At 37.9% G+C, this 27,582-nt stretch overlaps 1 protein-coding gene across 1 annotated transcript; it reads right to left on the bottom strand.

Moving 5' to 3' along the window:
• Positions 1 to 11,563: 11,563 nt before the first annotated feature.
• Positions 11,564 to 15,764, bottom strand: LOC145109065 (uncharacterized). Its single transcript, XM_079046177.1, has 2 exons — positions 13,071 to 15,764; positions 11,564 to 12,241 (listed from the first exon to the last, which is right to left on the bottom strand). Exons 1-2 carry the CDS (start codon positions 15,655 to 15,657, stop codon positions 11,820 to 11,822), a joined length of 3,009 nt encoding a protein of 1,002 aa, XP_078902303.1. The 5' UTR covers positions 15,658 to 15,764; the 3' UTR covers positions 11,564 to 11,819.
• Positions 15,765 to 27,582: the final 11,818 nt, after the last annotated feature.

The following is a 27,582-nucleotide window of genomic DNA, read 5'->3' as shown; positions in this document are numbered from 1 at the left end:
CCTGAGATGGTAAAACTGTGTATTGAAATCCCAAACTATACCTATTATAGTTTGCATGTATGTTAAGTACTCGGTTAGTGTGTTGTTCTGAATACTATGCAATTATAGATGTGAGTTGAAAACTTCCCTTATGCTCAGCATGTTACAAAAAGGATAAGATATCTAAACATTTTATAAAATGTGGTGATCTTTTGGTTGTATCAATTGCATAAATTTTAATCCTGTTTGAAATTATGTGTATAAAGTTCACAAAAACTATTTGTGATTGGCTTGTATCCCCCCCCCCCTTGAAAATGTTAAAATAGTAAAAGTGTACGGGTATGAACTCACAGTTGGATGCGTGTAAGTGTCGGACAACGAGACTGCAAATGAGGACCCTCGAGTTTGTTGTACGCGAAGTTAACGGAATCCTAATAATAATTAAACACATATTTGTATTTAAATTAGTAAATCCATTAGTTAAAGTGTTAGAAAAACACTTGCTTTTGGTTAAGGAATGTTACCGAGACTCGATCGAAGAGGAAAGGTGGGTTTGCAACCAAGATTCACAATGCAGGGCTGATTGCGGTCGTGAAAGAATTACGGTCGTGAACTGTTCTCGGCTGTGAACGGTTCCCTGCCCTTGATGGGTTTACGGTCCTCTAATGGTTTACAGCCATGAGCTGATTTCGGCCCTTGAAGATTTGAGGATTTGAAGGGTTCACAGTCATGAACTCAAGAACAAGGTATGCTTGATTTGATGGAAAGATGAATGTTTGATGCTCCAAAACGAGTTCTAAGGTGGATTTGGGTGATTTTAGGAGGATAGATTGAGTTTTCGGTTGGTGGTTTTTAGACAGAGAAAGTAGGTTTTTGGCCAGAAAAGTATAAATGAGGGTAAGAACACACACACACACACACACACACACATATATATATATATATATATATATATATATATATATATATATATATATATATAGGCTGGGTTCATGGTCGGTGGTGGGGTCAACCCAGTCGTGATTGGTTTACGGCCGTGAACGGTTTACGGTCGTGAACACGATTGCGGCCGTAAACACCGGGTTGCACGAGAATTCGCTGATTTTCGAAGAAAAACTTGATTTTTCGCACGATTTTTAGACCCGACACTTATATAAATTTAATTTATATGATCTAAGTTGTTCTCAACCCTTACAAGTTTGACAAAATAAATAAATAAAATTTGAAATTTTTATTTAACGGAAATTGACTTTCGTTGACTAAAAAAAGTTCGGGTTGTCACAACCAAAACAGATCAAATTCACTCAAAGGTTCAAGAATCTTTCAAATGGGGCTAGGGTTTTGAGGGAACTGATTTAGAGGGTAGAGGGTGAATGTAAGAAGGGTTTCCAATAAGTTAAGGCCTTTAAATAGGGTCCAAGACCCAAAAATTAGGGTTTGTCTCTAATTTGCATACGCCCAGCGTTTTCCAGGTACGCTCAACGTACGGAGAAGAATCTTTGTGATCATTTAAGCCTAGTACGCACAGCGTACACCCTGTATGCCCAACATACTAACCTAAACTCAAATCCTTCCTAACTTCTAATGGTCATAACTCCCGCGTCCCAAATCCGTTTTCGGCGTTATTTATATGCTCAGAAAGGTAATGAAAAACCCTCAAATTCCATCTAATCTCCTTCGACTTAAAACCTTTTGAACTTAAATCCTCAATTCAAGAAAAGGCCCGAAGCATCCATTTTACCATTATACCTTTGGACTCCAAGCACCAACTGAGATCTTGGGTCACACAACCCATATAATCCACACCCAAATGGGTATAAAACCCATACCCTTGAAGTACAGGGCTATCACTTGATCCACTAATGCCTACAATTCCCGAAATAGGAAGCTTCTCGAAACCGGATGTTACAACTCCCCAATTAAACTGGATTTCGTCCTCGAAATCACTCTTTGCTACTTTCCAGGCACCCAGACGATCCAACCAATTCTTCCCGAATCCTACTTCAGGCTAAACGTTAACTCATTCATACAACGATTCTCCAATGCTACAATTAAGCCCAAGCTTAGCAGGATTCGCCTACCCTGAAGACAAACAAATCCTTGTTCTACTCACTTAAACCAATGAAGAATAACCATTACTACTCTGCTCAAAATCTGAAAACTCAAAACCTTGTTTGACTTCCCAACAAACAAAACCATTCTGAAACACATTCAATATGACTTCACTTCACAACCCGAACCGAACGATACTTTTCCGTCCCTGAATTATCTTGCTGACAACTAGAAAACCGAATTCTTGACCAACCATCTATGTTGAACCGCTCACTTGAAAACATGAAGACTCCCATACAAGTCTCAATCATTGGTACCATACTAATATTTTAGACTCAACTTGTTGTCTAATAATCACATCTCTTATCTATCTGTCATCTCTCAGGCCTCATACCTTCCTACTGATTAATCGAGAAGTCGGATTTCCAACCGATTATTGTATCTAATAGCCTCCTACATGCCCGCAACACGAGATTCTAACCAAGAGTATTCCCAAAAAAATGCTATCCTGGCCTAAATGCCAATATGTTTCCAACAACCCTCCTGATCCAACCAAGGACATGTAGCCAACCACCACATGGATGTAAGATAGTCCACTTCGGTCTAGGTAAATGCTACCAATCCAACTATAGTCTCACATCATGACCGACCCCAAATCAGCCTACATCCTACCTCGATCCCTTGAATTTTGTGGTCCTTCCACACTCTCTTAAACCATCCTGCCATGGTCTAATCCTGTCTTGAGAAAACTACAAGCCAACCCGATGATTTACTACACCCTCACAAATTTCTCAATGACCAAGTGAATGCTACGGGCCACCCCACAGTCTTACAACACTAATACCACTACCTCCCAACCTATTCAATGTTACGACCACCCCACAGCCTTACAACACTCCTACAACAAACTATCAACCTGGTGTACGCTACGGATACCCCGTAGTCTTACAACACTACAACAAAAACCATGGACCCGACCTAAGGCCTTAATCAGAAAAGCACAGGCAGAGAGGCTCTAACACAACCCTCAACCTTAACCGAAACACATATATGTCATGCTCCACTACTAATGTGTCACACTAACTGCTTCTTCTCCTCAACGGGATAACTCTGAATCTTCAACCCTTGCTTCCTTGATTAAAACTAACCATTGACATTATCCCTTGCATAATTCTCGGCTCAAACCACAATTAGAACTGACTATCCACTTGACCCTAGATAGGGAACTTTAAGTTGACTTGCACTTGTAGGTGATCCCATTAATCCCAAGTGTTATCCCCCACTTGGAATCATCTACACGTTGTTCACCTTGCAACCGATCGAAATCCCAAGCCATTTCCAATTTCACTACTCAAGGCTGCCACCAATCTAAGCTTACATGAACTGAACTTTCCCGACCAAACGACCTAGTGTACACACAACCCAAAACCGGATGAAACACACCCCAACATCTCAATAAAACTTGACATCTCCAACCACCTTCCACTGATATTTCTTCCAACATCTTCGAGTGACTTTAATGGATGACAAGGAACGAATAATCCTCTATCGAAACATAAAGGTAACCAACTCCGCGACCTGCTTACTATTGAAAGATTCCTAAGTGAACTTGCAATCAATCACCCTGAAGGTATGAATTTGACAACTTCCGACCTTTCCCTCATGTATTTTCCAATCCTTCCTTGCATCGCAATCACGGACGACCTCATCGACTCCCGCGTTTAAATCCGGCACGATCATGATGTATCTTCCTCGGACTTCTTGCTGAACCACCAAATATAAAATCGAATGTTGGCTCTCCAAACAGAACACTCAGTCTTCCTCTGCTCAGGGCTTTCCCTGTCGCTGGTTGATGTTTCCCATGTTGAAGTCCTATACTTGCTCATTTGGATACAATCAATGCATGACTCTCAGTATGAAAAATAGCATATGACGTCCCTCAATAATATTAATAAGGAAATCATAGAGAAACTAAACCGAAAAAATAATGTATTAAACATACTAACATATTATCCAACAACATATATAATATGGCATGAAGAAAACAGAAATGGAGCAGACCCGTGATAGCATCTGATGGAACTCTGGTCTCCCCTACCTGAAACTGCAATACTCAGATTTTGACTGCTGGATCATCTTCCCTACCCTCACGATCATCAGTGATTCTCAATGTAAATGGAGCAGGCGCCCTCACTACTCCACTCATCAATCTCAGACAATCGACCTTCTTGTGGCCTACCTAATCGCAGTGAAAACACATCGGAATCGAGCCTCGAGGACAATCCCTACTGAAATGACCAGTCTTACCATAGATAAATCAACCCCTTCCTTTCTCACGACAACTCCCCTCGTGAGTCTTCCCACATTTGGCACAATGGCCCCGACCCTAATGGCCTCCCAGTCGCGAATCCTGGGTCTTGGGCCTCTTTGTCGGGCCCACTGCGGTCTGAATCTGCTGTGACTTCCTCTTCCTAAGGTACTCTAAATCAATCTCCCGCTCTTAGGCTCTAGCAATCAAATCATTCAAGTCCTTGCACCCATACAAGATCACAAAATCTCTGATGGCATCCTTCAACATGACATGATACCTCGCTTTCTTCATCTCCTCGTTCGTAGCATACTACGGAACCAATAAACCCCTCTCTCGAAACTTGGCAGTGATCTCTGTCACAGTCTCGATAGTCTGGTGAAGGTCCTGAAACTCCCTCGCCAATGGCTGCACCTCGATAGCTGGTGTGAACTCTGCCCTAAACCGGGTCACAAACTCATCCCATGACATAGACTCCAACTCAGTAAGCGTAATAGATTGCACATTCAATTCCCAACAACTCCTTGTTGCATGATGTAAGAGGTCCAAGGAAAATTGAACCTTGGCTCCTATAGGATAGGGACTAGTGCGGAAAACACCCTTCATTTCCTCAATCCAACGTGAACCCAGAACCCTAGCATTCCTCCCACATTCCCTAGGAGGCTGATATGTAGCTATATCGGTGGGTGACGTGAAGACCTCATACATCCTTTCATTAATCGGCTCAGCACCAGAGCCCGTACCTGAACCAGATCCTCCTCCACAAGTGCTCATCACCATTCTAAAAAGCAACCAAGAAATAATCAGACCGTACCCAAAGAATCCTCATCCCACCGGCTTCCTAGATTCTCTGTGACTTTCCCTGATTCGGGTACGGATCCTGTGATTTCAGTAGTACGAGCCCAATACTATATTTCACATCTATCCATACTTTCCTTAAGAATCATCTTGAATCCTCTATGTCACCTTCTCAAACTGGTACTTCAGATACCCGCCAAACAGCGCATCTAAACTCATTAACACTTCCTAGGATCTCCTAGGTTCCCGAGCTCACCCTGCCATCAGCTGCTAAAGAACTCCCACTAATGTCAGCTAACTACTTCATGAATACAATCACATGCCACAAAGCTTAAATAATCTTCGACTAAAACACTCATCCCTACAACGGTTAGGCTCAGACGAGAGTTGCATAGTAGGGCCAAATCAATCACTCTGAGATTATTTAACCTATGAAGCATGTAATTTAACATATTAACTCAATAGTTAATTCACATCATCAAGAGTCCCACTCAGCACAAAGCACACAGCATTCATGAAGTAACACTCTAAGCCATAAACCAATCAAAGGACATCTCAAGCTGACTTGCTGCTACGATGCTAGGAACTTCCACTAACACTGTCAGTTGCCTTATGCATGAAAATTATACACAATACAAGATCAAATAGATTGTCGAATAAAAGACTCTACCCTAGGACCACAAACAAACAAGGTTTGACTCTGAATTGCGTACGCCCAGTGTACGAGGAAGAATCTTTGTGGTCATTTAAGCCTAGTATGCCCAACATACACCATGTACGCCCAACGTACTGGCCTAAACCCAAATCTTTCCTAACTTCTAATGGTCATAACTCTCGCATCCCAAATCTGTTTTCGGCGTTATTTATATGCTCAGAAAGGTAATGAAAACCCCTATAATTCCATCTAATATCCTTCGACTTAAAACCTTCCGAACTTGAATCCTCAACTCAAGAAAAGGCCTGAAGCATCTTTTTTACCATTATACCTTTGGACTCCAAGCACCAACCGAGAGCTTAGGTCACACGAACCATATAATCCACACCCAAATGGGTCTAAAACCCAAACCCTTGAAGTCCAGGGCCATCACTCGATCCATTAATACCCATAGTTCCCGAAATCGGAAGCTTCTTGAAATTGGATGTTACATGGTCTATCCCTTTCTTGTCAAGTTTGTGATCCCTTCATTAAACATTACAAGAAATACGAAGGCAATCCCAAGATATTGACTAAATCCAAGATCTTAGGCTACCCGGGATGTTAGTATAAATTCAGGATGTTGAAATAGAACTAATTTTTTGTACCCAGAACATGAGGGATTTGAAATAATAGTGAGAAAATCTAAAAAAGACATGTATGAAGCTATTTGTTTTGTGAAAATAGTAAATGGTAGTTACAGGCTACAAAAGATACAGATACTAGTTCATTTCAAGACACTAAACTATCGGATAGTCACACTTTCTCAAACACATAACTACTTCCCCATCATTCCCAAGCCAACAAAGATATTGGTTCACTTCTTAAAGGGCATTTTAGCTCATAGTACATGTAATATGTTACAGGGGAAATAGATTTAACGAAATTTAAATGACTATCTTAATGTACATATTTCATACTAGCAAGCATGGAGTGATAAAATGTATGCTCTAAATATGTTGAGAGGTACCCCTGAAGAATGCTTGGAAAAACTTTGTTTATATTGTTACAACTTGAGAGGAAGAATACAGGGACCACTATACATATAATGACAAGTTATGACAATAAAATTGAATATTTTATCGTAGCTATCGGTTGTACGTTATTATTTCTTATATAACTAATTTTTAGAATTCGTGTTGACACGTATATTTGATTGAATGACTAATCTATTAAGTTATTGTGTAGGTTCAAGCATTTCAAACATGTTTGTGTCACATTATTATCATTGATGGAGCATATCTTAAAGGGAAATACTTAGGCATGCTATTCCTATCAGTAAGCATGGACGATAATAACCAAATGCTCTCAATAGCATTTGGTGTTGGAAAACAGAAAGTGGGGATTCATGGATATGGTTTTTATCAAGACTCAAAGAATATATTGGGGAAATAACCTCTTTGACTATCATATCTGATAGATCCAATTCCATTGAAATGACTATTCAATCTATGTTTCCCGAATGCATATCACAAACTTTGTTGTCGCCATATATTAATCAATATAAGAACAAAGATTGAAAAACAAGAGAGAACAGAAACTTTGTTTTGGGAGGCTGCAAAAGCTTACCGAGAGTCTGATTTTAAAGAAAGCTTGGCTAGGCTACGCCGTGCCCTATCCGATGATTGTCATACATGGATAGAAAAAATCGGTAACCACAAATGGTTAAGGTCATGTTTCCCAGTTGTTCAATATAATTTAATGACATCAAACAACTCCAAATCCATCAATTTGTTATCAAAAGACACATGAAAACTACCAATAACAATGTTGTTTGACTTCTTTCGAGCAAAAATGTAACAATGGTGGTGTCAACAAGGTAATGTTGGAGGTAATTATTTATATTATAGTAATTTGATGATAATTCTACTATAACTTACTGTGTATGACAATATATTTGTACTTTTTTATAGCTCAAAGAAAAAAAGATGTTACTGAGTATGCTGAGAAGGTTATCGAAAGGAGGATCAACAAATCATCTAGTATTTGGTTATACCACATTGATCAAAGCATATATGAAGTGACTGACCAAATGAAAAATGGTATAGTTGATTTGTAATCTCGTGTTGTACATGTAGGAGATGACAATTGTCTGGTCTACCTCGTTCTCATGCTATGATCATACTCAAGGAACTAAGATATCAAAATTACAATAAATGAGTGTCACCGTACTTCACAATGGAAACATTTGAGTAACATATATAGAGGTTGTGTTTCCCGTGCCACTTCATGTTGAATACGCTCGGATGAAGTCATAGTTGTATTACCACCATTAATGGACTAAAAAGAAGCTATATGTCCATGAACCCATAACCATATCCGGTCCCAAGGTGAATGTCCGATTTAGAAAAAATCCAGTCGTTACGTAAGGATCGGTCACACAAGCAGAAATTGTGGTGCTTAATTTCCCACAGATTCAACAAAAACTTAATCTTCATGTAGGACTATGTCAAGTGTCAAAAGTAAGGGTAAGTCTAAGAGTAGATGGAATGTCAAAATTACTCAAAAAGCTAGTCAAGAGTATGATGTTGTTGATCTAAATTACACATAGTTATTTTTGTACCAAATTATAAAATTCTACAAATTCTTGTTCGGTTAGATAAACTTGTTTTTTGCTACATCATGATAGGGAAATTGTTTAAAACATACACAAATCAAACACCATAACTCAAAAGTTAGGTAAATGCACAGTCTCTATCCATGGCTAACTCTCAGTCCTCCACAAAGCAGTACGCTCCTATGGAATAGGCTGCATTATCTCGTTAGAGGGAAGCTGCATAAAACAATACATAAAGGTTAATTTTATGTTATTTTCTCATAGTAAGTTATAGATTATAGGTTAAACTAAAATACATACATCTCTAACATCAAGAATATGTTCACAGTCAACAACGTGTAAACGCCTCATCCTCGGGTATGCAACTACCCGAGGGATGACACCCGATGTAGGGGTACCAGCTATCCTACTGTTAGGAAATGTATCTATGATCCAAATCTATAAAATTAAGATGTCAAACAACTAACTAACATAATAATGTTATAATATTTGTTGCATAAAAACTATTATGAAACATAGTGGCCATACCTTAAATGCATAGACAAATCCCTATACAGTATATATGTAGGTCTACTGTCGACCCTTGGTTTGGTGGGGTTCAAATGCTCCTTAATCTTATTGTCTGTAAGTCAAGTCCTATATTACTCCAACCTATGGGTACATGTGTCAACAATTGCATTTAATAACTATAAATTAAAATTATTATTTGATATAAGTCAAATCAGAGCCCCGTGCAAGATATTTATCCTTAATTGGATGTTGAGGGTATCTGACACAAAATCCCTACTCTAACATATACAGAAGGTTGGCTCACACATCGTTTGTATCTTGTAATTGATGGAGTGGGTTATTGAACACGTGAATAATGCCAACAACTTTCACTAGATCTGAAGGAAAGACAAATGGAGATACACATTGTTTGAACTGTGTCAGGGATGAAGTAGCCAAAAAATATTCCCCTGTAATTCGGTTACATGGCAGAAAGCTCTATTGTCAAACAATACCCTGTAGTTGTGTACTGGAAATAGAAGCTCCTCCAAATCAACTCGAGAATAAGTACTAACTTCCTTGCACATAAGATAATGGTATAGTAAATTGTGGCATTCGACACCCATCAACATGTTAACAAAAGCACCAAAACATGACGTCCTAAACATAGTCGCACGTGTTGGTGTATGTAAACGAGCAATGATTTCCGTGCCGAGTTCAGGTCTGCAGATTGTAGTGACAACCGCTTCGTATGTTATATCATGCTACAATGAAAGGAATTATAATTAAGTAGTTGTTGCATGTTCCAAACTAAAATAACTGTATTACAGGCAAATTTTCGGAACAATATTCTGTTGTACAATGTGTGTTCCAGACAAACGCATTCCGGAATACAATTTTGGAATAGTTCTTCGTACTCCAGAGTTGTTCTACAAATTCCAGACATGTTCTTCGTATTCCAGAGTCGTTTCGGACTGGTTCAAAATTATGTTTTTTTTAAGATTAGATGTTCTAGTGCACACATATACTCATATATAATCCTAGAATAGTCTAAAAACTACTAAAATTCAAAGTAACGATAAATACTTATTTAATGGCATCAATTCATACAAAAAAAAACAAAAATATCTACTTTTTAATATATATTCACTAATAAAAGCATATAACTACAGCAATAATAGACACATAAAAATAAAAATTGAATCTCTTCATTGTTAGAAGAAGATTATATGAGTTTGATACTGCCCGGAATGAAAGTGAGTTCGAGATGAAGTCTAAAATGAAAATGAGTTCGAAAATGTTATATATAAGAGGAACCATGTTATCGAGTCAGATCAATTTACCCATTTATCCATTTCAAAATTTAGGTTCGAAATAGACATTCCGAACCGAATTGTTATTTTTCAAAAAATAAACGGTTATTTTTAAAAAAAATCCACTGATTAGATTACTCGATCCTAAAATGAATCCCTCCACTAGGGATGCAAACGGGGGCGGATATTTGCGGAGATGGTAATACCCGCTCCCGTACCCGAACTTCAATCCCCATTACCATCCCCGTCCCCGCCCGACATAAAACCCGACGGGTTCGGGGTCGGAAATCCCCATCGGGTATGGGTAACCCGACGGATACCCATTTACTAAGAAAATCCAAAAAGGCTAAGACTATATGCAAACAATTTAACAAAGTACTATGAAATATTAATTCATAAATAAATTGAAGCGAATGATAGCACAAATATGTGGTATGTTTCCTTGATACTTATAAAGGCTTATTACGTGATTTTGTTTGTACAAGGACCAATGTGGGATGAGTTGTTACAATTTATTATTGTTTTTTACAATTTGTTATTATTCTTAGAAATCTCACATGGTCAGAAGCTTAAAACTAAAAGGTGGGCAATTACAATATAAGAGAGGCATTGCAGCGTAAGTTACAAAAGTTAAACTCAATGCAAACTCAACGCATTAATTAAACCTATATATAATGGGGTTTGTTAATCACTAAATCACGTTATAATATAGTTTTGTTATATATATATATATATATATATATATATATATATATATATATATATATATATATATATATATAATCGGGTATTAAATCGGTGGATAGTGGCATACCCGTCCCTGCCCCGTACCCGCTTCAGGTATGAAAACTAATCCCCGTACCCGCCCCGTTACCCTTCAAGGCGGGGAATCCCCGCCCCGTTAGGGTCGGGTAACCGCGGGTATCCGAAACCGCGGGTCAAAGTTGCATCCCTACCCCCACCCAACAGAAAATATAACATAAATTAATTAATTAAAGTTTTTGATTTTTTCTATAACAATAATATAATTGAATATTATAATAAAGAGCAACAAAGGTAAGTAATCAATTTTCCTGATGAATGGACCAAAGTTTCACCTCTTTCTTTTTTCTTTTTTGGGTGAACATGCAAGATCTATTCATTATGTCACAAAGCTTTAATTATTATACATCAAACACTATCCGAATAAGGTATCGTACATGTATGTAAAAAAGAACAATTCATTAATTAATGCAAACATTCAAACAAGAATAATAATAATAATAATAATAATAATAATAATAAGTAATAGGTTTATGTAGCAATATGCTAGTCACATATTTATAACTTCTCAATAATTCATAGAACATATATTGATCTTCACATTACTTCACTTATCAAACACCATACCATATCATATGATTTTAATTAACTTAATGATCATGAAAATACACCTCCAATTCTAACATTAACTCAAACCCCCAACCAATGCTTCTATACATAAATCACCTCCAAACCACTCTTAAACACTTCAACAATAAACCATAATTTAACCCCAAAATAAATATATAAAAAAACAAACCTAAATTACCCAATTACTTTAATCCATAAAACTTAAACAACAAACACTTAAATTCCACATCCCCAATTTCACAAACTTAAAAGGTCACCCAACTTGTCTTCCCCTTTCTTCTCCACCTCCACATCCACCGGAGATGATGGATCCGTGGAGGAGGCGGTGGTGGTGGCGGAAGACGGCGGTTTTGGAAGCTCCGTCAAGATCTGAACAACCTCTCTCATAGTCGGGCGTTCCACCGCCTGTTCTTCAACACACAACATGGCGGCATAAAACACATGCATCACTTCATGAATTGGGACGGTTGATAATCTTGTATCCATGATTTTTAAAACACCTTCTTTGTTGCCATCGGTCATCTTTCTCACCCATTGAACAATATCGACCCCATCACCAAATTCACCAACTGGTTTTTTCCCGGTTACTAGTTCCAAAAGAACCACACCAAAACTATACACATCACTCTTTTCATCAACCTTTAGCGTGTATGCGTACTCTACAAAAAAAGGTAAAAAAAATTAACCGTTATTCAAAAATGAAATTATAATTATAAAAATAATCAGCAACAAAAATGACCAAAATAGATGGTCTAATTTAGTTGCCCATTACTTTTATTGACAAAACGCTGCAAAACGACAATTGTCAGTTTTTTACGGCCTTTTGTCAATAAAAGACATTTTAAGTTTTTAATTTCATTTTTGTGGCAAGCCTATTGCAAAACTATTTGTTATGGAAGACCATCATTGTGGTTATTTTTGAGATTATACATAAGAAGGAAATTACCAAAATAACCAAAATGGATTGGTTCATTTTGTTAAATGACCACCTTTTTTGTACTTATAACAAAATGGCCACCGATTTATGTAGTGAAAATTACATTTTAAAAATAAGGTTTTATGCAGAAAAATTCTATTATTTTGGGAAGAATTTTGATAAAGTCCCAAAAAAATTAACAGATGAGTCCCGATTATTTAATTTTACACGATAATCGGTCATTTCCTGTTAAAATAAAAATAAAGATTTTTTAGTTAATTTGGACAAAATATTAAATAATCGGGACTTTTTTGTTAAAAAAATTTGGACTTTATCAAAAAAAATTTCCAAAATAATAAGACTTTCCTAAATAAAACCCTAAAAACTACATGATTTTTCTTGGAATTTTGTTTTTGAAGGTTTTTATGGTCAAAAGACAATTTCCAATTTTTAATAAGCCATAACAAAAATGGTAGTCATTTTGTGAAAAGTATCAAAAAGATGGTAATTTTGTAATTTTTCATAATCTATAAGCTATAATCATAATTAATTAGGTTGATAATAATATATACCTGGTGCGATATATCCATAAGAACCGGCAATGGCGGACATGCATTCGGAGGTGCCGGAATCCTGTAAGAACTTTGCGAGCCCAAAATCGGCGACATGTGCTTCAAATTTGGAATCCAAGAGTATGTTGTTGGATTTGACATCACGATGGAGGATTAATGGCGAGCAATCATGGTGGAGATAGCAGAGACCCTTTGCTGCTTCCAATGCGATTTTATATCTCGTGTCCCAATGCAAATGGCCGCCTTTTTTGCCATGAATCATTTCTCCTAAACTTCCATTAGGCATATACTCGTAAACCAGAAGATTCGTTTCATGATTTGAGCAAAACCCTAGTAATCTCACGATATGGCGATGTCGGATTCTGCCTAGGGTTTGGATTTCAGCGTTGAATCCATGGTCGTGAGCTGAACCACGGCTCATGACGGGTAACCTTTTGACTGCTACGAGTTCGTTGTTTGGCATGACGCCTTTGTAAACGACTCCGGCACCTCCTTTTCCGATGATGTTGTCTTCTTTCAGGCTGTCGAGAACGTCATCACAGGTGAAGTCAAGGCGTTGGAAGGTTGTGAGCTTCCATGCTCGAGCTTCGTTTCCTTTTTTGATGGATCGAGCTTTGAGAATGGCGGCAATGGCAAATGCGATAGAGCAGAGGAGTAATCCGATGACGAGAAGAAGCTTGACGGAAGATGAGAGTGGTCCTTTTGAATGTTTTTGATGAGTGTTGTTCATGGCGCCATCTTTACATGGTCCTAAATAAGGCCCACATAGATCGGGATTCCCCAAAAATGAAGTGTAATTGAAGTAACTGAACTGACCGGTGCCGGGAACAAGGCCGGAGAGATTGTTGTAGGAGAAATCGACGGAGGTCAAGCTTTGCATTAATGATATGGAGGTTGGAATGGTCCCCACGAGAAGATTTCGGGAGAGATTCAAGTAATTGAGGATATGCATACCTGTGATTTGAGTCGGGATTTCACCGGAGAACTGATTCCGGCTAAGATCGACATATGTCAAAAGCTTACACTTGCTGATGTCCGGTGTAATCTCCCCGGAGAAACTATTGTGACTGAAATCAATCTTCGACAACTGCTGGAGTTGACCTATTTCTGGTGGAATGGCTCCGGTGAACTTATTGCCATCAAGCAGAAGCTTCTGGACGCCGGTCAAGTTACTAATGGAAGCCGGCAATTGACCGGTGAGGTGATTGTTGGACAGGCTAACCTGACCCAGACTGCCCGAAACAAAATCTGTCACCGGAAACTCACCGGAGAGAAGATTGACTTGAAGTTCGACCTGTGACAATTGGGGCAAACTAAAAAGCCCTTTCGGAATCGAACCATTTAGATAATTCTCTCCCATTCGGATTCGACTTAACGATTGACATTCACCCAGAGATTCTGGAATTGGTCCAAACAAGAAGTTCCCTAAAGTAATTAGGGTTTCGAGTTTATTACCTGTACACAGATTAACAGGAAGCGAGCCAGTTAATTTGTTAGAAGACACATCGAGAATCTGTAGCTTCCCGTTCTTGCCAAGCTCTTGAGGAATGCTGCCGGTGAAATTGTTTTCCCAAAGCTGCAACACCTCTAACTGCGGCAGTTCTCCGATGTACTCCGGTATAGAACCGGTGAGTTTGTTCCGGAACAGGTTGAGAAGAGTGAGGTTGGCGAGCTCTTTGAACGACTCCGGTATTTCTCCGGTGAACATATTGTTCGATAGATCCATTGATTTTAAGCTGATTAAAGTCCCAAGCTCTTTCGTTAGAGATCCAGAAAGTCCGTTTACTTGTAAGAATAGCGTGTCTAGGTTTTTAAGTTTCCCGATTTCAGGAGGAACTTCACCGGAGAGACCGCAGTTGGCGGCGTCGAAACGGATTAGGTTAGACAAGTTACCGATTTCCGGAGGAATACCACCAGAGTAACCATTGTAATAACCGAGGTATAGCTGTTTAAGAGTAGTTATGTTTCCGATTTCCGGCGGAATAGTACCGGTGAGCTCGTTCCCGGATACGGCCAAGTATTCAAGAGACGGAAACCTGCCGTACTCCGGTGGAATAACACCGGAAAAGTAGTTTCCCCCGAGGTGAAGATGACGAAGGGACGCCATTTCGGAAACGCCAACAGGGAGGTCACCGGTGAGATTGTTGTTGTAAAGGTCAAGCACTTCAAGAAGCTTAAGGGTTGCGAGCTCCGGCGGGAAGGTTTCATTAAAGATATTGTTTGACAGATTAAGAACACGAAGACCAGAGATTAACGAAATCTCCGGTGGGATAGGTCCGATAAAGTTGTTAGCAGCGACAGTGAGATTAACGAGGTTGCGGAGGCTACCAATGTCAGAGGAAAGAACGCCGGTGATGTTGACACCGGAGATTTCTAAGGCGGTGACGCGACGTCGAGAATCGCAGGTAACGCCAAACCAAGTACAGTGGCTGGTGGAGATGTTCCATGAGGAAAGAGAAGACTGTGGGTCGTCTGTAATGGAGGTTTTCAGGGAAAGCAGAGCTCGAAATTCCGGCAAGCGGCCTGATTTAATGGCGGAGGAAGTGGCTAGTAACTGTAACAGGAGGGAGAGAAGAAAGACCCTCATTTTGGGCTCTCGATCACACACACTCACTGTGTGTTCCGATGATTGAAGGGGAGTGGGTGAAGTTAAAGTAATCAGTGAAGGGGGGTTGAGGTGTGGATAAAGATTTTCTATTTTTGAGTTTAAAATTATGAATAGTGAACTGAGGGAAAAGGGAGGTTACTTTTGGAAAGGAATGAGGGGGACGAGAGTAAAAAGGTCTTCTTAGGGTAAAAAAAGTCTATTTTTGAGTTTAAAATTATGAATGGTTTTCTTGTCATTCATTAGTGGCATATTTTCTGTGAATTGTTTTTTTGGGGCAATGAGAAACAATGGCATCGAGGAGTTTGATTTCAAGAAAGAAGAACATGACTCGCTCTAATTTTAAGAAAATTTAATGAGTAGTTTTTGTTTTTTTCTTAATTATTAAAGTAATGATATATATTTGATGATAAAAAAATTACGGATAGGATTATAGACAATAGACAATTAGTGTAAATGACTTAATTTTGCTATTTCATGACATACATTAGATTATAGGGTATAGTGTGGGATTTTTTTGTCAATGGTAAAAATACGTCGTATTGGCACCACGTAAGTATTTACCTTACTTACCAATCTTTGGATATGATAGGGATGCGGTAATATTTTTGCCTATGAAATTATTTCCAAACCATAACCATATATTACCATTCTTGTGTATTTTTGCAATAACGCATATATGTAACACTTTAATGAAGCTTCATAACACACGCATTGTTTTCATTAGGGGTGAGCATGATGCGGTTTGGTGCGGTTTTAGGGCCAAACCGAACCGCAAACCGCAATGTGCGGTTTTTGAAATCTAGAAACCGCTTGGTGCGGTTTTTCAATGATTTGGTTTTGCGGTTTTGGAGTGCGGTTTCGGTTTGTACCGGTTTGGTGTCGGTTTTAAACCAAGCCAAACATATGGTGCGGTTTTTTAATTTCACCGGTACGATATTTTTAACCGTGAAGTTCATGTGAAGATTTATAATTGTATGTCATGGTGTCATTTCGTTTCTTCACATTTAGAAGCTGTAATTTTGAGTTTTTTATGTTGTTTAGTTGATCACTTCATTTGTAACCCATATTCTCAAGCTCATATTTTTATTCAATTTGCGCTTAGAAGTTACAAGCTTGCAAGTTGTAGCCCACATAGTGTTTACACTTTACACATAATTATTAAGTTACAAACACAAAGTGACAAACTCACATATTAAACCTAATACGTAAATACTAATTACCGTCAAATTCAATATATAATATATGTATAAATTAGAATTTATTAGTTTTTTAAATAATATGTATAATTGTATAATATAAATTAGTGATTTATTTTATTGTTAATAAGCTTGCGGTGCGGTTCGGTTTTGGTGGTTCGGTTTCTATATAAAAACCGCACCGCACCAATAAATTCGGTTTTTCAAAAAAATAAAATCTGCACCATCGGTTTTTGCGTTGGTTTTGGTTTTTCGGTTGCGGTTTATTACAGTTTTTGCGGTTTTTATTTTATCGGTTCGGTTTTTGCTCACCCCTAGTTTTCATCGGTAAAAATAAAGAGAGATAGCGGTAATATTCTACCAATGACATATTACCGCCAGCGAAAAATAGACCAAAGGGCGGTGTTTACTGCCGGTAATATATGCCATCTAGGAATGTCGACAATAAAACCACTATGACACCATTCTGTCTTAGAAAATTAGAAAATTCAAAAAAATTTATACCAATAAGAACTTTTCTAATAACCACATATAATCATACTATGTTGGTATACCCAAAATTATATATTACAATATATTTATTTTTTATCGTTTAAATAAAAAAAATCAATTCATTAAATATAGATAATGTAGAGAGTGATAGAGAGAGAAAAAATGTGATTGGTTGTGGTCAATTGTGATGGTGATCACATTTCACTAGGGGTGAGCAAAACCGAACCCGAAACCCAACAAAATCGAAACCGAAAAATTGAAACGATAAAAGAATCCGACGGTTTAGGTTTGATTTTTTAAAAAAACAGAAATATTGGGTCGGTTTGGTTTTATAAAATGTAAAAACCGAGAAAAAACGAACTGAAACGAATTTTATGGGGAGTAGTTCAAATGATAACCAAAAAAGGTTAAGAACCCTAAGATCCTGATTTTTGTTTTTTTCGTAAGAAAATGGCAAAATCGTAATTTATATAGTCTAATAATTTCATTCATACATTCATTTATATTTTAACATAATTTTTTTATAAAATGCATCTTTATACAGTCCATTTGAAGTTTAATACATAAAAATTCACAACTTAATACAATCCATTTTACACAAATTCACAGATTTAGAAAAATCAAACCCAAACTTTTCCACTACCACCACCACCGCACGCCGCCACCAACCACTTGTGCTAACGTCGTGGCCATCTTCTTTCCAAGACAGATCTATACATAAAGTCATACATTGACGGCTTAAATACTACATTCGCAATTTAACAAACCTATTATTCACTCATTTTAAATTTAATGCAAAACAATTATAAAAACTAATGCATTGTTACATACTTATACACATAAAAAATAAATATATTGACAAGAAAACTAATACAACAATTCATACATGAATCATTCATATTTTAACACAAATTTATCATAAAAATCATAACAAATACAGTCAGTTCACAACTTAATACAGTCAATTACCATTTAATACATAAAATTCATACCTTAATATACTAATTAATAGTTTAATGCAAATAATTACATATTCTTAACTTAAAACATACATTTATACTTTTAGATCCAGATGGTAGCGCTTATTCAAAGTTTAATTTAATAATATTCAAAGTTTAAATTGTTTGTAATTTATTTAAAATTAAAGAATATCATATATATTTATAATGCTTCTTTCTTCTCATAGAATCAAAAACAAAATCCACAAAAAAATTCACAGGTTAATACAATCAATTCAAATTTTAATACAAAAAATTTACAGCTTAATACGATAAATTCACAGTTTAATACAAATAAAAATATATATTCACAACTATATTCTCAACTTAAAACTTACATGTATACGTTCATATCTAGAGGCATTATGTTTATTAAATTATGAATTTATTATATTAAATTGTGAATAAAAATTCACAGCTTAATACACAAAATTCATAGTTTCATACAATACATTCAAAACTCATTTACAAGTATAATATCATATTTCAGTGTACTAAACAGCCCATTCACAGTTTAATACATGCATAAATATCTCATATTTCAGAAGCCAACATAAAAAAAATATACATGAATCATAAAAGATGATAACTTATCTGAAATCAACGACGAAGATGAGTGAGAAATAGAAATATCCTTACTCTACCACCACCACCAGCATCAACACCACCGACTAACATATGTCGCCATCAACCATCACAACCACCAACAATTTGTGCCAACACCGCCAACATCCTTCCCTCAAAAACCAGATCTGGATAAAAAAATAGAATTCACAATTTAATACACCATTTCAGACACTAAATCACATATTAATTCAATATTTCAGACACTAATTCACAACTTAGTGTATCAAAAAACACACATTCACAACTTAATAACTTAAATATTCACAAATTAATACATTAAAAACACATATTCACAGTTTAATAACTTACTGAATTTGGTTGAGGCATTTCATCAAACACTTTGTGTGCACCACATACATCATATCCATAATCACCATAAAACATCATATCTGATCAGATCTATAAGAGTCACATCATCTCTGACATCAGGTGGCATTGTTTGGTTCTCTGGAGAGGTTTGACGGTGGTGGTTTAGTGGTGAAAAAAGATCCAGATCTTGATAGGAAAAACAACAAACAATTTCAGCATATCTGAGATTAAGAACACAAAACCAGGTGTGCGACTTGAAGAACACAAAGCCAGATATCTCTAGAACTCCTTCAATCTCGCTGAAGCTCGCAAATCTGAACATTGATGATGGCGGAAATCATAGACCTGGACCGGAGCTCGCAGATTTGAACGTCGGTGGTGGTACAAATCATACATCTGGACTAGAGCTCGCAGATCTGGATGTCGGTGGTGGCAAAAATCACAGATCTGAAGATGAGCTTTCAGATCTGGATGACGGTATGACAGATCTGGTAGTTGACGATTGGAGGTGGTCGCAAATTTGGAGGCGAAAAAGAGCTTTCTCAAAGTAGTGGTCGGAAGTTTAAAGTTTTCCGGTTGATCTGGACAGTTCAGATCTGGAACGAAACATATTTGTACACCGGAGAAGACCGGTGACGTGGTTTTCCGTGACGGTGCTATTGCTTCGGTTGGAGAAGTCATCAGCAGCTAGTGGAAGCTCATCAGAAGGAGACGATGACGGTGGTTGTCACACCCCAAAACCGGAACGGCGGAATCGTTCAGAGGTGGAGGACGTCATGTTTAGTATCACGAGATATGTATATGGTAAGCAAGTAATGAACAACCATTTCATTTCGAAAGAAAGTGTTTACAATGTGTGTGTTCACAAAACATAGAATTCATACACAAATAACAAAACAAGACTTGAAGCTATAATGCTTCATCTTCTGAATCCCCAGCACGAGCACCTGTCTAATAGTCTCCTGAGAATACAAGTTATTTGAAAGAGTTGATCAGCAATTAAGCTGGTGAGTTCATAAGATTTTAGTGATGTGAGTAAGTTGTAAAGTGTTGTTGAAAATGTATATGTAAAAATGGTGTAAGTTGTAAGTTCTATTTTGAAAAGTTCGCATGTTCCTCTAGAAAATCATATATTTCCTACTTTGATGGAAGTTTAAGTAAAATGACACTACAACCCATTCTATGGGTACTAAGTGGGTACAAGTTATATAAGACTCATAGTAAACAAACAATCGATTGTGCGCATCTGCCTCAAGCTCACAACCAAACGAGGAACAGAAATTAAGGCGGATAGCACACATCCCATTGTTTGTTAGATCGTCGTCATATATAACCCTGGTGTATTCACTTGTTACTCATGGAGTTAGTTGTGATGGTTCCTTTGTATCTAATAAAAAGTTCTTTAAGAAAACCCTTATTTCTTATAATAAAATGGTGACCACAGTGACTACTTTTATAATAGCTTAGTTTATACTGATATACATAATCTAATATCGAATAGAAAGTTAATTGAGTGAATCTGCCCTAAGCCCACAACCAAACAAGGAACAAGAAGTAAGGCGGAAAGCACACATCCAACTACCTACTGGGTATTAGTTTTATATATAAACATGATGTATAAACTAAGGTATTATAGAGTTACTCACCTAAGGTCTTTTAATTTGAACTGGTTTAATAAAATGGATTAAACCCTTTACTGGGAAGTTTCTAGTTTTGTATACCAAAAGTACTGATTTTGGAAAGTGTGTTTTGTACTAGAAAAACTGTGCTTTGACTCTGTGTCCTATAACCTGACCCATACCTGGTACCCTTATGATGACTTGATGTATACTAAGCATACAGATATATAGAATCGGGTAGAAAACAGATTGGGTGAATTCGTTCCAAGCCCACAACCAAACAAGGAACAGGAAATGAAGCGGAGAGCACACATCCTATTACCTGTCGGACCCTATTGGTATATATATCCTGTTATGTATACATTAAGGAATCATAAGACTAGCAGTATGGTCCTATCCTTTACTCGTATCCTTCCACCAAGGCATCTTCTGTTATGTGCTAGACTCGACTGTTCCGTTTGTCGTTTGTAAGAATGTATATTTTCCCTAGTTTATAACTATCTTGACTCGAAAATAGTTTGGGTTGGACTTTCAAGTGGTACCGTCACTTTATGAAAGAAATGGGAAAAGTAAGTACACAGTTGTCGTTTATAATGACATGTGGATGTACTAATAACCTAAAAACATATTTGTTTTATTACGGTTATAATGTGAAGGCTAGAACCCCTACTAAATGCTCTCCCTGTCAAGAGATTAAGGGAACTAAACGCGACCTCTGCAAATTCTTGCAAGCCGTGTAATTCACATTAAAGTATATGATCATGTATACCCAATATAACTATCACTTTTTGTTTAAAACAATGAGTTAGTGATTCATTGGTATAATTAGATCCTGTATGTGTTCTCATGCTATAGCAACCTAACTTGTTTGTTTTGTATTGTATATTGTACATTCTCTCTGTATGGTATTGTTTGATTCTCTTCACTATATGTTCTGTATGGTATTGTTTGATTCATGTAAGAACTGACTCTTTATGTGCTTCATTGTACTAGATGTAATGAATAGCATTCTCCTAAACTATACCTATTATAGTTTACCAATGTTCTACTTGGACCGTTACTGAAAAGACTCGTTTATCTACTAAGTTATGCTTGTACTTTAAAAACAAAGTTTTGTATAACTAGAAAGTAACATAACTTTAAAAGAGTTTTGAAATGTTTTGATGACTTACAAAATGACATAAGTAACATTTTGAAAGATGTTTATAACAAACATTTACACAATTATCATTGTGTTCAACTTGTATTCCCCCCCCCCCCCTTAAAACATTTAAAACAGTTAGAAGATTCATTACGGGGTATGAACTCACCTGTAGTGAGTGGTTTGGATGAACGGATGGTATAGGATGCTAAGTGTCAAGTGAAGACTAGAACACACACAAGGACCCTAGTTTACATATAATAACACATATATGTATCCAATTAGTCATTTAACAACAAATTAATCAAGTTAAGACACCCTAGGACATGAAAAATACCTTGATTCAAGTGTTATAAGTACTAAGGATTGCATCTAAGAGTTGTAGGGCCTTGCATTTGAGTTTAGGGTCCATGGGTAAACTCTTTTGGAGTTTACGGTTTTGGGACCAACTCCCTTGGAGTTTACGGTCGTAAACCCATGAGTTTACGGCCGTAAACTCATGGTACTTCTACCATTTTGTGTTTTGAAGTCTTAAAGGTCATAAGGAAGCATCCTAACTTCAAGTCTAAGCCTTAGGAAGTGATTGGGGCAACATTTCACCCCTTTGTAGAGTTTACGGCCCATAGACCATTTCTCCATGAGTTTACGGCCGTAAACTCTAATGGTTCATGGTCTTTTTGATGTTTAAAGTCCTAAGCACATCAAGGATGGGATCTAGACTAGTATCCAAGGCTTGGTAAGGGACTAGGGCACACAATGGCCCCTTCATTAGGGTTTACGGTCCAAGAACATGTTTGGACCGTAAACACCTTTGATCTTGTGATTCTTTGTGTTTTCTAGATGATTAAGAAGTGTAACAAGCCTTATAACAAGCCAAGGTAAGAGTACTTACTATGTAGAAGCTTGAAAGGGTGTTAAAAGTCCAAGAACACTAGTGTGTGTTCTTGGTGTTCTTGGTGAAACTAAGAACACTTGAAGATCTACACAAATGGAATGATTTCACGGATGGAATCATGTAAGATCACTAGATTAAGTAAGATATCAACTTATTAGGGCAAGAAACACTTACAAAGTTGAAGATCAAGAAGGAAAATCGGATGATACTTGAGAGGATCTTGAGTTCTAGTCTTGAAAAGGTGAAAAAGTGATAAAAATGACTAAGTGTCATATTTATACTCCTTAGAGTTTACGGCCGTAAACAACATGTTTAGGCCGTAAACTCCAAACTCTTGGAGTTTTGGGACTTTATTGTTGCACAATAAACCCTACGGCATCCTCTATCCAGTTATCTCTTGAAGTACTAACTTTAAAACACTCAAACTGATTCCAAAAAGCTTGAAAGTTAGCAGAAACAATTCTGACTTCTATTGAAGTGAATGGTTGTACATAATAGAAATTTTAGGTTGTCACATCATCCCCCCGTTAGAAGGAATTTCGTCCCGAAATTAGCTTTCTTAGCATTACTACTGGGGTTGCGCTCTTCTGATTGGCAGAATACCCACTCGTAGACTTGGCAACTTTGCCCTTCTGTTCATGATAGGATTCGTACTTGGTCCATCTATCATTACCTCGTGTATACAAGTCGTATATAATTAGGGTTAGTAAGATGGTCGGATGTGCGACTCTGCCCCAGGTCCACAACCAAACAAGGAACAGGAGATAGGGCGGAAACACACATACTAAATCTGCGTAATCATAATCATATACCACCCTCGCGTATACACTGAATAGTAATAGGTGGGCTGTATTCGTCCTTAGCCTCTGTGCTCGAACTTGGTCTGCTGAACGAGCGGTATTTCGTGACGGTCTGCGGATATCTGACGATAAGGCTTCGGAGGACAAAGTACTCTTCGCACGAGTACTTCGTGGTTTAGAATACGAAAGATAAAATCGAGGTTTAGGTCGGACCTTCGATATGAATGACGAAAGTTTCGAGAACTTGCCGATCGAGGCGATAGAAACATATGAACTTAGTATGGTGAGGACCACGCCAACTCATGACGACTGAAAGCAACAGACTCTTTACCGAACTAAGTTTTGGTCAAATGAAAGGAACGTCTGATATACGACGATGTATCCCTTGTATGCTCGATACTGTACTCCTAGTATGTTCGACAATGTACTCTTGTAACTGTTCCCGTGTTTCCTGTTTTCTCTTTGAAGTTAACACTCCTACGTATCGTACCGCTATGTGCGCATACATACAAACAAAAGTGCTCTACTAACTGGTGGGGATACTTTATATCATAATCCTCTTTTGTACCACTACAATCATCTACCATATATAAGTTATGAATATTTAAGATGAACAAGGCAGTCGACTGAGTAACTCTGCCTCAAATCCTCAACCAATTAAGGAATGGGGACCTAAGCGGAGTCACTCACTCTAAGTCTGCAACATCCTAGTTGCGCACAACCCTGATGTATATGGTAAGCCATAATAGCTTCTGTAAGGGATCTTTTAGTTCTCTTGAATATTGTGACCTATTTCAACATGTGAGTTGTTATAGTTACTTTTAAGTGTTATCCCAAAATTTTAATCTTATATGAATATAAGTTAATTTTTAAAAGTAATTACTATTTCGAAAAACGTACCACTACTCGTCGACGACTCCGGGGTAGATTCTCCTGCGGTGATCATCAGAATGCGTCCATCCGCGCCTGAGTTCCTTATTATCGGGCAGTCCCTCTGAAAATGTCCAGTCTCACCACAGCCATAACAGGCTTGGTTTTCTTCAGCTCCGAGGACTTGGGAGATCGGTTGAGCCGGTGACCTGCAGAAACGGACCGTGTGTCCCTTTTTGTGGCAGTTCAGACACTGCATTTCCCGGCATACTCCGGTGTGGTGAAAGTTGCACTTTCCACACTTCGGAAGGTTTCCAGCATATCGACTGGCAGGTGTTGAAGCAATAGGCGTCGTAGCGGCGTACATAGTACTCGCTCGTTGCTCTTGCGGGGTGTCTTGTGTTGTTCGCTTCTTCTTCCTCTTGTTCCCCGACTTCTGTTTATAGTCCTCGTCCCTCGATGGCTCGGGAATAGGGACTTTTACACCATGGCGGACTCCATGGTCGATGAGTCGCTGTGCCAGACGTTTAGCACTATCGAACGTGGTTGGGTTAGAAGACAACACATTTCCTTGGGTCGGAGCAGTCAGACCCCAAATGTATCTTTCTATCTTCTTGCTCTCCGAGGTAATCATCCCGGGGCATAGAGCTGCTAGTTCGCTGAACCGGTCAGTGTAGGTCACTATGTCTGAGCCGACCATAGTGCGATCCCACAGCTCTTGTTCCAGTTTTTGAATCTCGCCTAACGGGCAGTATTCCTCCTGCATTAACTCTTTTAGGTTTTCCCAACCTATTGAGTTAGCCACTGATAGGGTCAGTGACTTAACATGGTTGTTCCACCATGTTAGGGCCTTGCCAGAGAAGGTGCAGGCAGCAAACTTCACTTTGCTTCCTTCTGGGCATAAACAGATTTCGAAGATCGACTCTGTTTTCTCGAACCATTGCATGAGGGCAATGACTCATTCAGTCCCATTAAAGGACAATGGCTAGAATTTGGTGAAGTCCTTGTAGGAGAACTCTCTCGAGCGCACGAGGACCTCACCTCGAGTAGAATCAGTAGGCGTTCCACCTCCATTGGTACTGATGGAGTGATATTGAGCCATGGCTGTTGCCACAGCCGCAGCCACTGCAGCGTTTATAGCTGCCATATCGATTTGCGAAGGAGGCGGTATTGGGGTTATCGGAGTAGTGCGTCTGATAGATCTGCGAGGAGGCATCTTTGTTAAAAGAATACAAAGATGAGACGGAATAAGTCTAAAGCAATGAACACAAGCCGAAAGCTGAAAAGACAAGGTTATCCTAGTTCTGGATGTATCGGGTCCTGACTTCCACAGGGTTCTAGAAACAATTCATAAATGAGTCTATACCTAATAAACTCTATGAATTTGAAATTGTTGGGTTGTGAGCATTCTAACACTCCTAAGTGTACATGCAACCCTAAATACCTTGGATCTATGTTTTCTCTATTATACATACAATTATGAACATCCAAGGTATTATCCTAATCTAGCATACAAAATAATAAATATAACAAGATAGAATACATACCTCTTTGATGTAGAATGTCTTCATGAAGCTTGAGTGCCTAGTGCCCCAAGTGTGACACCTCAAATGGTTCACACAACACCAAATACACTTGGAATAACTTGAGAGAAACTTGAACACTCCTTGAAATCGTCTAGCCCTCACACTCACACATTAGTGCATGATTTCTTGAGCCATGGGATTCTTTTATATGGTGGCTATTAGGGTTACACCATGTAACTCATAACTTTACCCATTCCTTATGCTCCATGGATTTTAACCTCCATGGAGTATCCATGGGTCACCCCATGGACTTAGTCCAACATAAGGAATCTTGGATCACAAGCCCACATATATAAGAATGAATGATTTACACAATCAACCCATATATTTAATTAGTCTCCTTTTGATCACTTAATTAATTCCAAATTAATTCTTGATCAATACTAATTAAATAACCTTATTAATATATTAGAACTTATAATATATTAACCAACCTTAAGTGTTATTTCTCTCATTATAGTCTATCCAAATGCATGATGCTATGCAACCCAAATGGACCATGCCGGTTCGGGTCAAGTCTTACCAATTATAGTTATGGACTTAGACATTAATCCAACAGTCTCCCACTTGGATAAGTCTAAAACTATTCTTGCGTATGACTTCAAGAACCGACTGGCAATCGTAGCTCTCAAAAGCTTCCGTCGAACTCTAACCTTGCCGATGATCTCTGACCTTTGTCAATGTCTTGTCCATTAGATAAGGGATCATATATTCCTCCATTCTAGATATCATATGGACTGAGACATGGATTATCAATCATTCTCTCTGTCCATTTGTTGTTTCCCGATTTCCGATTCATGATGACTAACTGATTGAACAAATCAAATCAGCCCTCGCTTGGCCAAGCACTCACATGTATCATCTTTAAATCATCGAGGGGCCCACAGATATCACTTTTATCCCGAAGGTAAAAGGAATGGATAAACTTCGACTCATATGGCTTGTTCTACTACTTGTTGAATCATACACAAAGGCACGTTTTATAACATCGAGTTACCAATGCGTTTTCGTGCAATCAATGTATAACCAACTCATAGTAACAACTCATATCTCTAGGTTTGAAGAATATAAGATATTATCGTCTCATGATCACTCGTGATAAAATCCATGAAGTGATTCAAATGAGCGCGGGTTGAATCCAATACTCAGAACTTATGAGCACTCATGAGTGTTGTAGCACCACTTTGTCCACCAACTTGGACCTCTACAAACCAACCCATGACAGTCTTGATTCATATCTACTTCCAACATATGACCGACTGTGGATGGTTTGAATAACTTAATCATTCAGGAAGAGCGACTTAGTTATTCTGGAAGTCAAAACATGCAAAGTGAAACACAAGAATAAATGAATCAAATATGGTATCAAAC

The sequence above is a fragment of the Lactuca virosa genome, chromosome 4, assembly GCF_052849685.1.
Source record: "Lactuca virosa cultivar CGN04683 chromosome 4, Lactuca_virosa_CGN04683_v6, whole genome shotgun sequence".
Lineage (NCBI taxonomy): Eukaryota > Viridiplantae > Streptophyta > Magnoliopsida > Asterales > Asteraceae > Lactuca > Lactuca virosa.
This window is presented reverse-complemented; position numbering and strand designations above follow the sequence as displayed.